Source organism: Coregonus lavaretus (assembly GCF_964263955.1).
Source record: "Coregonus lavaretus genome assembly, chromosome: 12".
In the NCBI taxonomy this organism is placed as follows: domain Eukaryota; kingdom Metazoa; phylum Chordata; class Actinopteri; order Salmoniformes; family Salmonidae; genus Coregonus; species Coregonus lavaretus.
In genome coordinates, this window is record NC_139999.1 from 1,904,438 (window position 1) to 1,921,773 (window position 17,336).

Consider the following 17,336-nt stretch of genomic DNA (forward strand, 5'->3'; position numbering starts at 1 on the left):
TTGTTTACCTGCACCAGCTTGCTGAACTTGATGTATCCATATAGTTCACCTGCTTGAGTGAAATTAAGCTGAAATATAAGAAAACAAATATGTCACGAGTAGGGATTAACATGGATAACCGTGATAGGTCTAGGGATTAACATGGATAACCGTGATAGGTCTAGGGACTAACATGGATAACCGTGATAGGTCTAGGGATTAACATGGATAACCGTGATAGGTCTAGGGATTAACATGGATAACCGTGATAGGTCTAGGGATTAACATGGATAACCGTGATAGGTCTAGGGATTAACATGGATAACCGTGATAGGTCTAGGGATTAACATGGATAACCGTGATAGGTCTAGGGATTAACATGGATAACCGTGATAGGTCTAGGGATTAACATGGATATAATATAATAATATAATGTGCCATTTAGCAGACGCTTTTATCCAAAGCGACTTACAGTCGTGCGTGCATACATTTTTTTGTGTATGGGTGGTCCCGGGGATCGAACCCACTACCTTGGCGTTACAAGCGCCGTGCTCTACCAGCTGAGCTACAGAGGACCACATGGGTAACCGTGATAGGTCTAGGGATTAACATGGATAACCGTGATAGGTCTAGGGATTAACATGGATAGGTCTATGCACAATTCACTACATATACATCTCTGTCACAGACATGAAGTCTGTTAACAATTCAGAGGCATGAGGGGACATTTTATCTTCTCCGGTCCTAGACTATTATCCTATCCAGCCCCAATCCCACTGAAACCCCAATTCCTAACTTTATTCTGTAATCCATAGGTTGCATTATCAAAGCACATCTCGCCTATGCATATCAAAATACCACTATAACATGTACCCCGCTTCTTTATGCTGTCTCGTATTGCTGCCTATATAGAGCTTAGGAAGAGAATGTGTGATCAACAAACGGCATGAGAGTAGATATGGATGTTTTTAAAAACAGAGTTCGTCCCCGTTAAGATACCTTGATATAAAAAAATAGATATACTCTTCACCTCCCCGTTACTCATGGGCTGATCAGCTTTCTGTATAATCATCAACTTGATTTTGCCAAATATAGGCGATATTCTGTCATTCGTTGAAGGAGCAAGTTTAGCAACTTTGGTCATTTGCCATTTTCAAAGTTTGTATGATTCGAGAACGCCGTAGCCTGAGCGCTCCGAGCGTCCTGACCGTGTCGAGATGGCCTGGCCTACTGCTGAAATGCGCTGAATTAATTGAGGAACATGGCGCTCAGAATTATATGAACGTCCTGTTTCGCAATTTCATTGGCGATCACAGATAGCTACTCTATCATTACTAAATATCAGTTTAATTTTCTCTGAAATACATAGTGGCGCATCCAAGCCAACAAGGTGGCGCAGCTCCCCTCTTATTCTGGGAGGACCCTGGCATAGTGACCATCCTGGTTTTAAATGCTTTGCTGTATTTCCTGGGACTCTTGGGATAAATATGAATTATTCCCGGAGGAAAATGTGAATCCCTAGTCACGAGTGCTTTTCAAATCAATGCAACTTATTTGGGGAGTAAATTGTGAATTGCGTCCCAAATGGCAGCGCCCTAACTCCTACGTAGTACGGGACAGCATGGCGCTTGCAATGACAGGATCATGGGTTTGATTCCCGCTGAGGCCACCCATATGGAAAACGTATGCATGCTATGTCTGTAAGTAGCTTTGGAAAAAACAAAACAAAAAAGCTTTGGATCAAAGCGTCTGCAAAGTGGCATTCAGTATATTTACTTGGCATACAGTATATTTACTTGGCATACAGTATATTTACTTGGCATACAGTATATTTACTTGGCATACAGTATATTTACTTGGCATACAGTATATTTACTTGGCAGCGATAGCCTACCTTGGATGGCACGTCCTTTTGATCCTTCAGGACATACGGGGTGAGGACCTTGTCAATGTAGTGAATCACACCGTCAGCTGTAACAAAATCACTGGAGACGATCCTAGCGTCATCATTAATGTACACAAAACCCTGAAAGGGGGGGTGGGGGGGGGGGGGGGTAGAGAGAAACTTAGTTAAAGTACCAATGCAGTCAAAAACGTGATTTTCCTGTGTTTTATATACATTTCCACACTATGAGGTTGGAAAAATACTGTGAAATTGTGAAAATGATTTTAAATGCCCTTTTAGTGTGAGAGCTGTTTGAAAAGACCGCCTGAAATTTCAGCCTGTTTTTGGTTGGATGGAGTTTTAGTTAATAGACCAACGCCAAAGAGAGTTCCAATAAAACATTTACATAATAAAAAAAAAATGGGCATCAAAATCTGTCAGTTTAAGCTAGAGATATTTGTTGTTTACATTGGGTGCGTCTCAATCCGCCGATGTCGGCCTTCCATCTGCAGTGGATGGTGACAGAGCTACAGCGCTGTTTGTCAGACCAGGAGACGTCCCGGGGAAATCTGTCTTCTCACGAAAACGGTTTGGCCTATGAACTAATACGACCCCTCTATGGAGAGATTAGGCTCTCACGAACATGACGGGGTTCTCTCTGAGACGACCCCTCTATGGAGAGATTAGGCTCTCACGAACATGACGGGGTTCTCTCTGAGACGACCCCTCTATGGAGAGATTAGGCTCTCACGAACATGACGGGGTTCTCTCTGAGACGACCCCTCTATGGAGAGATTAGGCTCTCACGAACATGACGGGGTTCTCTCTGAGACGACCCCTCTATGGAGAGATTAGGCTCTCACGAACATGACGGGGTTCTCTCTGAGACGACCCCTCTATGGAGAGATTAGGCTCTCACGAACATGACGGGGTTCTCTCTGAGACGACCCCTCTATGGAGAGATTAGGCTCTCACGAACATGACGGGGTTCTCTCTGAGACGACCCCTCTATGGAGAGATTAGGCTCTCACGAACATGACGGGGTTCTCTCTGAGACGACCCCTCTATGGAGAGATTAGGCTCTCACGAACATGACGGGGTTCTCTCTGAGACGACCCCTCTATGGAGAGATTAGGCTCTCACGAACATGACGGGGTTCTCTCTGAGACGACCCCTCTATGGAGAGATTAGGCTCTCACGAACATGACGGGGTTCTCTCTGAGACGACCCCTCTATGGAGAGATTAGGCTCTCACGAACATGACGGGGTTCTCTCTGAGACGACCCCTCTATGGAGAGATTAGGCTCTCACGAACATGACGGGGTTCTCTCTGAGACGACCCCTCTATGGAGAGATTAGGCTCTCACGAACATGACGGGGTTCTCTCTGAGACGACCCCTCTATGGAGAGATTAGGCTCTCACGAACATGACGGGGTTCTCTCTGAGACGACCCCTCTATGGAGAGATTAGGCTCTCACGAACATGACGGGGTTCTCTCTGAGACGACCCCTCTATGGAGAGATTAGGCTCTCACGAACATGACGGGGTTCTCTCTGAGACGACCCCTCTATGGAGAGATTAGGCTCTCACGAACATGACGGGGTTCTCTCTGAGACGACCCCTCTATGGAGAGATTAGGCTCTCACGAACATGACGGGGTTCTCTCTGAGACGACCCCTCTATGGAGAGATTAGGCTCTCACGAACATGACGGGGTTCTCTCTGAGACGACCCCTCTATGGAGAGATTAGGCTCTCACGAACATGACGGGGTTCTCTCTGAGACGACCCCTCTATGGAGAGATTAGGCTCTCACGAACATGACGGGGTTCTCTCTGAGACGACCCCTCTATGGAGAGATTAGGCTCTCACGAACATGACGGGGTTCTCTCTGAGACGACCCCTCTATGGAGAGATTAGGCTCTCACGAACATGACGGGGTTCTCTCTGAGCTGTTCTCTATCTCCTAGATTTAGGACAGACACTTCAAAACCTTATTCCTTATGATATATTTTTTAACTGTCTTTTTTGCCATTTATGAAAGTGTTATTCAATGTGTTGCTATGGGCTTTAGTAGTAAAGGACTAATTCAATCTTTTATCAAAAAACTTTTAGTTATTTTTTTGATACCTAAAAGGGTCCTAAAATTAAGAATGAAACACTCTGATCCTCTGGCACGCAAATTGTATGATGCCAAACTCTTTTAGTCTGGTCAAAAGTTGTAAGTATTAGTAAGCCTTGGAGAAGTAGGCCTAGGAGAAGTAGGCCTTGGAGAAGTAGGCCTAGGAGAAGTAGGCCTTGGAGAAGTAGGCCTTGGAGAAGTAGGCCTAGGAGAAGTAGGCCTAGGAGAAGTAGGCCTAGGAGAAGTAGGCCTAGGAGAAGTAGGCCTAGGAGAAGTAGGCCTAGGAGAAGTAGGCCTAGGAGAAGTAAGCCTTGGAGAAGTAGGCCTTGGAGAAGTAGGCCTTGGAGAAGTAGGCCTTGGAGAAGTAGGCCTTGGAGAAGTAGGCCTAGGAGAAGTAGGCCTAGGAGAAGTAGGCCTAGGAGAAGTAGGCCTAGGAGAAGTAGGCTTTGGAGAAGCAAGCCTTGTCCCGAGACAGAAATAGTCCAAAGTAGTGCACTCTAAAGGGAATAGGGTACCATTTGGGACTCACCTCCTTGAGGCTGAAGGTGAGCTGGTGTCCGGAGACGGCAACGGCTTTTAAGGTGGTCTTCAGATCAGAGAGCATCAGAGTCTCACAGGACACAATGTGGTAGTTGGCCAGGTCCAGGCTGCGGCCATGTGACTCCCACGTCTCTATCTGGAGAGAGAGAGAGTCAATGTGGTAGTTGGCCAGGTCTAGGCTGCGGCCCTGTGACTCCCACGTCTCTATCTGGAGAGAGAGAGAGAGTCAATGTGGTAGTTGGCCAGGTCTAGGCTGCGGCCATGTGACTCCCACGTCTCTATCTGGAGAGAGAGAGAGAGTCAATGTGGTAGTTGGCCAGGTCTAGGCTGCGGCCCTGTGACTCCCACGTCTCTATCTGGAGAGAGAGAGAGTCAATGTGGTAGTTGGCCAGGTCTAGGCTGCGGCCCTGTGACTCCCACGTCTCTATCTGGAGAGAGAGAGAGTCAATGTGGTAGTTGGCCAGGTCTAGGCTGCGGCCATGTGACTCCCACGTCTCTATCTGGAGAGAGAGAGAGAGTCAATGTGGTAGTTGGCCAGGTCTAGGCTGCGGCCCTGTGACTCCCACGTCTCTATCTGGAGAGAGAGAGAGTTTACAGAGACTAACCCACATCCTTATCCACACACCCTAACAAATCAAAATTGCATTTGTCAAATGCGCTGAATACAACAGGTGTAGACCTTACAGTGAAATGCTTACTTACAAGCCCATAGCCAACAATGCAGTTTTAAGAAAAATAAGTGTTAAGTAAAAAGTAGATTACTAAAAAATTTAAATAAAAAATTATTAAAGAGCAGCAGTAAAATAACAACAGGGAGGCTATATACAGGGGGGTACCGGTACCGAGTCAATGGGCTGGGGGCTATATACAGGCGGTACCGGTACCGAGTCAATGGGCTGGGGGCTATATACAGGCGGTACCGGTACAGAGTCAATGGGCTGGGGGCTATATACAGGGGGTACCGGTACAGAGTCAATGGGCTGGGGGCTATATACAGGGGGTACCGGTACAGAGTCAATGGGCTGGGGGCTATATACAGGGGGTACCGGTACAGAGTCAATGGGCTGGGGGCTATATACAGGGGGTACCGGTACAGAGTCAATGGGCTGGGGGCTATATACAGGGGGTACCGGTACAGAGTCAATGGGCTGGGGGCTATATACAGGCGGTACCGGTACAGAGTCAATGGGCTGGGGGCTATATACAGGCGGTACCGGTACAGAGTCAATGGGCTGGGGGCTATATACAGGGGGTACCGGTACAGAGTCAATGGGCTGGGGGCTATATACAGGGGGTACCGGTACAGAGTCAATGGGCTGGGGGCTATATACAGGGGGTACCGGTACAGAGTCAATGGGCTGGGGGCTATATACAGGGGGTACCGGTACAGAGTCAATGGGCTGGGGGCTATATACAGGCGGTACCGGTACAGAGTCAATGGGCTGGGGGCTATATACAGGCGGTACCGGTACAGAGTCAATGGGCTGGGGGCTATATACAGGGGGGTACCGGTACAGAGTCAATGGGCTGGGGGCTATATACAGGGGGTACCGGTACAGAGTCAATGTGCTGGGGGCTATATACAGGCGGTACCGGTACAGAGTCAATGTGCGGGGGCACCGGTTAGTCGAGGTAACTGAGGTAATATGTACATGTAGGTGGAGTTATTAAAGTGACTATGCATAGATACATAGAGTAGCTGCAGCGTAAAAGAGGGGAGGGGACAATGCAAATAGTCTGGGTAGCCATTTGATTAGATGTTCAGGAGTCTTATGGCTTGGGGGCATGCACACACATACGCAGACCCGTCCCACACACATACGCAGACCCGTCCCACACACATACACAGACCCGTCCCACACACATACACAGACCCGTCCCCATACGCAGACCCGTCCCCATACGCAGACCCGTCCCCACACACATACGCAGACCCGTCCCCATACGCAGACCCGTCCCCATACGCAGACCCGTCCCCATACGCAGACCCGTCCCCATACGCAGACCCGTCCCACACACATACGCAGACCCGTCCCCATACGCAGACCCGTCCCCATACGCAGACCCGTCCCCATACGCAGACCCGTCCACATACGCAGACCCGTCCCCATACGCAGACCCGTCCCACACACATACGCAGACCCGTCCCCATACGCAGACCCGTCCCCATACGCAGACCCGTCCCACACACATACGCAGACCCGTCCCCATACGCAGACCCGTCCCCATACGCAGACCCGTCCCACACACATACGCAGACCCGTCCCCATACGCAGACCCGTCCCCATACGCAGACCCGTCCCCATACGCAGACCCGTCCCCATACGCAGACCCGTCCCCATACGCAGACCCGTCCCCATACGCAGACCCGTCCCACACACATGAACATTAAAAAAAAGTATAATCTTTGACATACTGAGAAGTTGCTGTTTGCAGGAGGTATGAATGTAGTGAAGGGCCCATCACCGTAGAGACTCCTTGCATCAGACACCTGGGGAACCACAAGCATTAGCCTCATCAGAAATATGCAGAACATGAATAATCACATAGGGAAGTGAAATGTCATTACCATAGACATCCTACAACAACACACTGACTCACCATCAATATCCGACGGTACAACGCAGCATCTGACTGGCGAAATATCTCCTGCAAATATCCATTGGAAAATGAATTCAGAGACACACAGACACACACACACACACACACACACACACACAGATACACACACAGACACACACAGACACACACACACACACACACACACACACACAGATACACACACACACAGACACACACAGATACACACACACAGACACACACACAGACACACACACAGACACACACACACACACACACAGACACACACACACAGACACACACACACACACATACACACACAGATACACACACAGACACACACACAGACACACACACACACACACACACACACACACACACACACACACACACACACACACACACACCACTGACTCACCATGCGGGTCTTGCCACGGCAGTCAAAGCCGTCTCCTATGTGTCCCCCAGTACAGGTGCAGTTCCTCTCTCCGTTGCCCACATAACGACACCTGGCGTACCGTCCACAGCCCCCGTTGTCCTGGAAACATAACAGAGTATACACCACCAGGGCTATGTCCCAAATGGCGCCCTATTCCCTATAGGGCCCTGGTCTAAAGTAGTGCACTATATAGGGAATAGGGTGCCATTCTCTGGTCTAAAGTAGTGCACTATATAGGGAATAGGGTGCCATTCTCTGGTCTAAAGTAGTGCACTATATAGGGAATAGGGTGCCATTCTCTGGTCTAAAGTAGTGCACTATATAGGGAATAGGGTGCCATTCTCTGGTCTAAAGTAGTGCACTATATAGGGAATAGGGTGCCATTCTCTGGTCTAAAGTAGTGCACTATATAGGGAATAGGGTGCCATTCTCTGGTATAAAGTAGTGCACTATATAGGGAATAGGGTGCCATTCTCTGGTCTAAAGTAGTGCACTATATAGGGAATAGGGTGCCATTCTCTGGTCTAAAGTAGTGCACTATATAGGGAATAGGGTGTCATTCTCTGGTCTAAAGTAGTGCACTATATAGGGAATAGGGTGCCATTCTCTGGTCTAAAGTAGTGCACTATATAGGGAATAGGGTGCCATTCTCTGGTCTAAAGTAGTGCACTATATAGGGAATAGGGTGCCATTCTCTGGTCTAAAGTAGTGCACTATATAGGGAATAGGGTGTCATTCTCTGGTCTAAAGTAGTGCACTATATAGGGAATAGGGTGCCATTCTCTGGTCTAAAGTAGTGCACTATATAGGGAATAGGGTGCCATTCTCTGGTCTAAAGTAGTGCACTATATAGGGAATAGGGTGCCATTCTCTGGTCTAAAGTAGTGCACTATATAGGGAATAGGGTGCCATTCCCTGGTCTAAAGTAGTGCACTATATAGGGAATAGGGTGCCATTCTCTGGTCTAAAGTAGTGCACTATATAGGGAATAGGGTGCCATTCTCTGGTCTAAAGTAGTGCACTATATAGGGAATAGGGTGCCATTCTCTGGTCTAAAGTAGTGCACTATATAGGGAATAGGGTGCCATTCTCTGGTCTAAAGTAGTGCACTATATAGGGAATAGGGTGCCATTCTCTGGTCTAAAGTAGTGCACTATATAGGGAATAGGGTGCCATTCTCTGGTCTAAAGTAGTGCACTATATAGGGAATAGGGTGCCATTCTCTGGTCTAAAGTAGTGCACTATATAGGGAATAGGGTTCCATTCTCTGGTCTAAAGTAGTGCACTACATAGGGAATAGGGTGCCATTCTCTGGTCTAAAGTAGTGCACTACATAGGGAATAGGGTGCCATTCTCTGGTCTAAAGTAGTGCACTATATAGGGAATAGGGTACCATTCTCTGGTCTAAAGTAGTGCACTATATAGGGAATAGGGTACCATTCTCTGGTCTAAAGTAGTGCACTATATAGGGAATAGGGTGCCATTCTCTGGTCTAAAGTAGTGCACTATATAGGGAATAGGGTACCATTCTCTGGTCTAAAGTAGTGCACTATGAACCAGTACTCACAATCCGACAGGGGTTGAACGGGTAGCAGAACAGTCCATTCCCAGTGTAGCCAGATAAACAGTTACAGGCAACCTGAAACAGGTGGCACAGTTTGTTACTCACGGGACTAAACTAAACAAAAATAAGAAGAAACTACCCTATGAAACAAGATAAATGAAGGAATGGGAATGATAGTAAAAAGCTTTGGAGCACCTTAAATTTTGGGCAAAAAGACAAACTCAGCTCCATCATTCATTGAATCAGATGGCTCATTCATCGCAAAACCCACTGATATTTTAATGATTTTTTAATTACTTTAATTATTTTTTAATTGGCAAGATTAGCAAACTTAGGCATGACATGCTAACAACAAATTCTGAACCTACACATCCATGTATAACTGACCAAATTATGAAAGACAAGAATTGTCATTTTGAATTCCGCAAAGTGAGTGTGGAAGAGGTGAAAATTATACTGTTGTCTATCAACAATGTCAAGCCACCGGTGTCTGACAACTTGAATGGAAAATTACTGAGGATAATAGCAGACTATATTGCCACTCCTATTTGCCGTATCTTCAATTTAAGCCTACTAGAAAGTGTGTGCCCCCAGGCTTGGAGGGAAGCAAAAGTAATTCCGCTACCCAAGAATAGCAAAGCACCCTTTACCAATCAGCCTACTACCAACCATTAGTAAACTTTTGAAAACATATGTGTTTGACCAGATTCAATGCTATTTCACAGTAAACAAATCTTTCAGCACGCTTACAGGGAAGGGCATTCAACATGTACGGCACTTATACAAATGATTGATGATTGTCTGAAAGAAATTGATAAGAAGAAGGAGCTGTTTTGTTAGACATTATTGATCATAGTCTGCTGCTGGAAAAACGTATGTGTTATGGCTTTACTCCACCTGCTATATTGTGGATAAAGAGTTACCTGTCTAACAGAACACAGAGGGTGTTCTTTAATGGAAGCCACTCCAACATAATCCAGGTACAATCAGGAATTCCCCAGGGCAGCTGTCTAGGCCCATTACTTTTTTTTCAATCTTTACTAATGATTTGGTTCTGAGTAAAGCCAGTGTCTATGTACGCTGATGAGTCAACACAAAACACGTCAGCTACTACAGCAACTGAAATGACTGCAACACTTAAAGAGCTGCAGTTAGTTTCAGAATGGGTGGCAAGTAATAAGTATTAAATATTTCAAAAACTTAAACAATTGTATTTGGGACAAGTGATTCACTAAACCTCAACTAAATCTTGTAATGAGTAATGTGGAAATTGAACAAGTTGAGATGACTAAACTGCTTGGAGTAACCCTGGATTGTAAACTGTCATGGTCAAAACATATTGATGCAACAGTAGCTAAGATGGGGAGAAGTCTGTCCATAATAAAGCTCTGCTCTGCCTTCTTAACAGCATTATCAACAAGGCAGGTCCTACAGGCCCTAGTTTTGTTGCACCTGGACTACCACATATAGAATAATGATATTTCACCAGATGTATAAATGTGAAGCATCCGGTTGCCGTTTCCACTCACTACCAAATATGGTGATGAGTGAAAGCCCAGTGGCCGGCAGTGGGAGAAGATGGAGTGAGATGGATTTTGGCCGACATTTTGCAAATTTTCTCATCAATGAAACATTTGATCTCCATACAGTTTTCTGTTTACAAAACTAGAATCTGTAACAAACAGAGTGGACTGCGTTTTGTAGACTTTACCCTTTGACAAAGTTTCTATAAATTGCATTGTTTAGAAAGAGTGTGGCGAATTAAGTTATTGCACAGGTGCACTTCACACAGTAGGCGTTCCCTAATGGAAATATGCAAATACATTTTAGAACGCGCCAATAGGATCTCACTAGCTCGTCCTTGGCTCTGCCCACCTCCTTGCTTGTTCTGCCCACTATGATTAATTTGCTCCCATTGGAAATGACAGGCTATGGTCTATCTTGGGTAAGTTATAAAAATCTTTGGGACTACTGCCCAGTCATATGGTCAAGTGCCACAGAGAGTGACATAGGCTAATTACAGTTGGCCCAGAACGGAGCAGCACGGGTGTCCCTTAAATGTACACAGAGAGCTAACATCAATTACACATGCATGGCTCAAAGTAGAGGAGAGAATGACTTTTACATTTACATTTTAGTCATTTAGCAGACGCTCTTATCCAGAGCGACTTACAGTTAGTGAGCACATACATTTTCATATTTGTTGGATAAAAAAAGAAGAAGATAAAAATACAAATGATGGAACAATGCGGACTGTGAGGAGACACACACACAGGCAGACACACACGCCAGCACACATACTCTACACATACGTATGTATAGTTGAAGTCGGAAGTTTACATACACCTTAGCCAAATACATTTAAACTCAGTTTTTCACAATTCCTGACATTTAATCCTAGTAGAAATTCCCTGTCTTAGGTCAGTTAGGATCACCACTTTATTTTAAGAATGTGAAATGTCAGAATAATAGTAGAGAGAATGATTTATTTCAGCTTTTATTTCTTTCATCACATTCCCAGTGGGTCAGAAGTTTACATACACTCAATCAGTATTTGGTAGCATTGCCTTTAAATTGTTTAACTTGGGTCAAATGTTTTGGGTAGCCTTCCACAAGCTTCCCACAATAAGTTGGGTGAATTTTGGCCCATTCCTCCTGACAGAGCTGGTGTAACTGAGTCAGGTTTGTCGGCGTCCTTGCTCGCAAACGCTTTTTCAGTTCTGCCCACACATTTTCTATAGGATTGAGGTCAGGGCTTTGTGATGGCCACTCCAATACCTTGACTTTGTTGTCCTTATGCCATTTTGCCACAACTTTGGAAGTATGCTTGGGGTCATTGTCCATTTGGAAGACCCATTTGCGATCCAGCTTTAACTTCCTGACTGATGTCTTGAGATGTTGCTTCAATATATCCACATAATTTTCCTTCCTCATGATGCCATCTATTTTGTGAAGTGTACCAGTCCCTCCTGCAGCAAAGCACCCCCACAGCATGATGCTGCCACCCCCGTGCTTCACAGTTGGGATGGTGTTCTTCGGCTTGCAAGAAACCCCCTTTTTCCTCCAAACATAACGATGGTCATTATGGCCAAACAGTTCTATTTTTGCTTCATCAGACCAGAGGACATTTCTCCAAAATGTACAATCTTTGTACTTGTGCAGTTGCAAACCGTAGTCTTGCTTTTTTATGGCGGTTTTGGAGCAGTGGCTTCTTCCTTGCTGAGCGGCCTTTCAGGTTATGTCGATATAGGACTCGTTTTACTGTGGATATAGATACTTTTGTACCCGTTTCCTCCAGCATCTTCACAAGATCCTTTGCTGTTGTTCTGGGATTGATTTGCACTTTTTGCACCAAAGTACGTTCATCTCTAGGAGACAGAATGCGTCTCCTTCCTGAGCGGTATGATGGCTGCGTGGTCCCATGGTGTTTATACTTGCGTACTATTGTTTGTACAGATGAACGTGGTACCTTCAGGCGTTTGGAAATTGCTCCCAAGGATGAACCAGACTTGTGGAGGTCTACCATTTATTTTCTGAGGTCTTTGCTGATTTCTTTAGATTTTCCCATGATGTCAAGCAAAGAGGCACTGAGTTTGAAGGTAGGCCTTGAAATACATCCACAGGTACACCTCCAATTGACTCAAATGATGTCAATTAGCCTATCAGAAGCTTCTAAAGCCATGACATAATTTTCTGGAATTTTCCAAGCTGTTTAAAGGCACAGTCAACTTAGTGTATGTAAACTTCTGACCCACTGGAATTGTGATACAGTGAATTATAAGTGAAATAATCTTTCTGTAAACAATTGTTGGAAAAATGACTTGCCAAAACTATAGTTTGTTAACAAGACATTTGTGGAGTGGTTGAAAAACGAGTTTGAATGACTCCATCCTAAGTGTATGTAAACTTCTGACTTCAACTGTATGGAGGTATTATAAATGTTGTATTTTAGATATGTAGTGGTGTAATAATGTTATTTTTGGTTGGACCCTAGGAACAGTAGCTGCTGCCTTGGCAGGAACTAATGGGGATCCATAATAAACCCCAGGAAGAGTAGCTGCTGCCTTGGCAGGAACTAATGGGGATCCATAATAAACCCCAGGAAGAGTAGCTGCTGCCTTGGCAGGAACTAATGGGGATCCATAATAAACCCCAGGAAGAGTAGCTGCTGCCTTGGCAGGAACTAATGGGGATCCATAATAAACCCCAGGAAGAGTAGCTGCTGCCTTGGCAGGAACTAATGGGGATCCATAAGAAACCCCAGGAAGAGTAGCTGCTGCCTTGGCAGGAACTAATGGGGATCCATAATAAACCCCAGGAAGAGTAGCTGCTGCCTTGGCAGGAACTAATGGGGATCCATAATAAACCCCAGGAAGAGTAGCTGCTGCCTCCATAATAAATACAAACACAAATACTCAGACGTACCTGACCTGTATTTCTATTTTATTCAGCGAGGAGGCCAGTTTATTGCAATGATAAAGTGACTGTGTCCCAAATGCTACCAGGGCCTTGTCTAAAATAGGGAATACCATTTAACACTCAGTGTAATCTTACCTGGTTCGGTCCTGTTTTGATGCACTCTGCGATCCTGGAACATCCACCGTTGTTTACTAAACAACCGTCTATCTCTGCAACAAACAAAAAAACATCCCATTGTCATTCCCTTTTAGATCAGCGGTTCCCAACCTTTCCATTTAGGGACCAAATCACAGTCAAATGCTCTTGACCACCATTCGCGAGAGTCATGGAATTTTTTAACATAAAACATCTTGCCGGTTAAATTTAGAGTCAAGGTTATCAGTAAATGTAAGTATAAATAAATAAATAAATAAGTGAAATGAAATAAATGTAAAGGCCTATTGTTATTATTATGATTATAAACAATTTGTCAAAGTAAAATTGCAACAAAACCATTAATATTACCATTAATATTACCATTAATAATACCATTAATATTACCATTAATAATACCATTAATAATACAATTAATATTACCATTAATATTACCATTAATATTACCATTAATATTACCATTAATATTACCATTAATAATACCATTAATATTACCATCAATATTACCATTAATGTTACCATTAATAGTACCATTAATAGTACCATTAATAGTACCATTAATATTACCATTAATACTACCATTAATATCATCATTAATACTACCATTAATATTACCATTAATATTACCATTGATATTACCATTGATACTACCATTAATATTACCATGAATACTACCATGAATACTACCATGAATACTACCATTAATATTACCATTAATATTACCATTAATAATACCATTAATATTACCATTAATATTACCATTAATAATACAATTAATAATACCATTAATATTACCATTAATATCACCATTAATATCACCATTAATACTGCCATTAATACTACCATTAATATTACCATTAATATTACCATTAATAATACCATTAATATTACCATTAATATTACCATTGATAATACCATTGATATTACCATTAATATTACCATTGATATTACCATTAATATTACCATTAATAATACCATTAATAATACCATTAATAATACCATTAATAATACCATTAATATTGCCATTAATATCACCATTAATATTACCATTAATATTACCATTAATATTACCATTAATACTCCAAACTTTTTTCATTTTTGGAATAACATTTTTTATTTACAAAATCAAGAAGATCTATATAAAAAATAAGTAAATAATTAAAATCTCAAACCACCTGCAGTACAGGACCACAGGTTGTTGTTCCAGAGGATTTGTTAGTTTGTATTTCATTTCTTTATCCTCTATATAACCATTTTCTATTGAAATGAGACCGGAGCAGACAAACGCCTTGTCATCACAACTGTAGTTGAGTCCTGGTTTGAAGCGGTTAGTATGCATCCCAAATGGCAACCCATTTCCCTATATAGTGCACTACATTTGACCAGGACCCAATGGGGGAATAGGGTGCCATTTGGGACGTATGGTAGAAGTTCCGTCCAGTAATGGTTCATAAAGTAGTGGAGTTGTTAGGAAGTAGTGTTGATTAAACACATCAGACCTGTGTTCAAGTACTATTAGAATTTTTTTGCTTTTGATCTAGTTCCAGATGGGTTTTGCAGTTTTGGGACCATTCTCTTGGCCCATTAAGCCAGAGAAGCTCAGTTAAGCCCAGATAAACTATAGTATTTTAACTCCGGTCTGAGACACACTGCTGATTGGTCGTAAATATTTTGTAATTGGTGTTGTTGTGTTTAATTGCATTGAGTGTAAAGCGTCTTGCCCACCTGCCATCTTGCTGACTAAGCTTCGGGCTCCATAATGTTGTGTTTAATTGCATTGAGTGTAAAGCGTCTTGCCCACCTGCCATCTTGCTGACTAAGCTTCGGGCTCCATAATGTTGTGTTTAATTGCATTGAGTGTAAAGCGTCTTGCCCACCTGCCATCTTGCTGACTAAGCTTCGGGCTCCATAATGTTGTATGTAATGTAATGTCTTCGGCTGGAGCAGATTACTACTTTTAATTATTTATTCTTATTCTTAATTATTTAATGAATTCAATCACTCAATCAATCAATCAATCAATCAATCACACGCCATACCTAGACACCACAGCCCGTCTCCAGTGTATCCTTCTGGACAGGTGCAGGTCCTCTCCCCAGGTAACGTCTTGATGCAGTTGGCAACCTGAGCACAGCCTCCGTTCCCAGTGGCACACAGGTTCACCTCTACGGAACATTAGTTTACCAATTTAGTTTACCATTTAGTTGACCAGTTTAGTTGACCCCCACAGTGACCGTACGTACATACCCCAACCAGAAGCCATAGATTACAGGCAATATCCGCACTGAGCTAAAGGGTAGAGATGCTGCTTTCAAGGAGCGGGACTCTAACCCGGACGCTTATAAGAAATCCCGTTATGCCCTCCGATGAACCATCAAACAGGCAAAGAGTCAATACAGCACTAAGATTGAATCCTACTACACCGGCTCCGACGCTCGTCGGATGTGGCAGGGCTTGCAAACTATTACGGACTACAAAGGGAAGCACAGCCGCGAGCTGCCCAGTGACGCGAGCCTACCAGTCGAGCTAAATTACTTCTATGCACGCATCGAGGCAAGCAACACTGAAGCATGCATGAGAGCACCAGCTGTTCCGGACGACTGTGTGATCACGCTCTCCGTAGCCGATGTGAGTAAGACCTTTAAACAGGTCAACATTCACAAGACGGATTACCAGGACGTGTACTCTGAGCATGCGCTGGCCAACTGGCAAGTGTCTTCACTGACATTTTCAAAATGTCCCTGACCGAGTCTGTAATACCTACATGTTTCAAGCAGACCACCATAGTCCATGTGACCAAGAACACCAAGGTAACCTGCCTAAAGGACTACAGATCCGTAGCACTCACGTCTGTAGCCATGAAGTGCTTTGAAAGGCTGCTCATGGCTCACATCAACACCTTCATCCCAGAAACCCTAGACCCACTCCAATTAGCATACCGCCCCAACAGATCCACAGATGATGCAATCTCAATCGGACTCCACACTGCCCTTTCACACCTGGACAAAAGGAACACCTACGTGAGAATGCTGTTCATTGACTACAGCTCAGCGTTCAACACCATAGTGCCCTCAAAGCTCATCACTAAGCTAAGGACCCTGGGACTAAACACCTCCCTCTGCAACTGGATCCTGGACTTCCTGACGGGACGCCCCCAGGTGGTAAGGGTAGGTAACAACACATCTGCCACGCTGACCCTCAACACAAGGGCCCCTCAGGGGTGCGTGCTTAGTCCTCTCCTGTACTCCCTGTTCACCCATGACTGCGTGGCCAAGCATGACTCCAACACCACCATTAAGTTTGCCGATGATACAACAGTGGTAGGCCTGATCACCAACAACGACGAGACAGCCTATAGGGAGGAGGTCAGAGACCTGGCCGTGTGGTGCCAGGACAACAACCTCTCCCTCAACGTGATCAAGACAAAGGAGATGATTGTGGACTACAGGAAAAAGAAAAGGCCCCCATTCTCATCGATGGGGCTGTAGTGGAGCAGGTTGAGAGCTTCAAGTTCCTTAGTGTCCACATCACCAACAAACTAACATGGTCCAAGCACACCAAGACAGTCGTGAAGTGGGCACGATAAAACCTTTGCCTACAGAACATTTGGACCTAACGTGTGCCAGGAAAACATTCCCCACACCAGTACACCACCG

The 17,336-nt window shown here is 44.4% G+C and overlaps 1 protein-coding gene across 1 annotated transcript in view; it reads right to left on the bottom strand.

Annotated features, from left to right (window-relative positions):
- The window catches only part of stab1 (stabilin 1), a 169,129-nt gene that overhangs the window by 53,925 nt on the left and 97,868 nt on the right, over positions 1–17,336 (bottom strand). The window contains exons 42-50 of the mRNA XM_084172495.1: positions 15,720–15,845; positions 13,663–13,736; positions 9,112–9,183; positions 7,524–7,643; positions 7,127–7,174; positions 6,942–7,016; positions 4,515–4,661; positions 1,874–2,005; positions 9–68 (exon numbers count right to left, since the gene is read on the bottom strand). Of these exons, the coding sequence (XP_084028621.1) occupies positions 9–68; positions 1,874–2,005; positions 4,515–4,661; positions 6,942–7,016; positions 7,127–7,174; positions 7,524–7,643; positions 9,112–9,183; positions 13,663–13,736; positions 15,720–15,845 (854 nt within the window). The remainder of the gene's footprint in view (positions 1–8; positions 69–1,873; positions 2,006–4,514; positions 4,662–6,941; positions 7,017–7,126; positions 7,175–7,523; positions 7,644–9,111; positions 9,184–13,662; positions 13,737–15,719; positions 15,846–17,336) is intronic.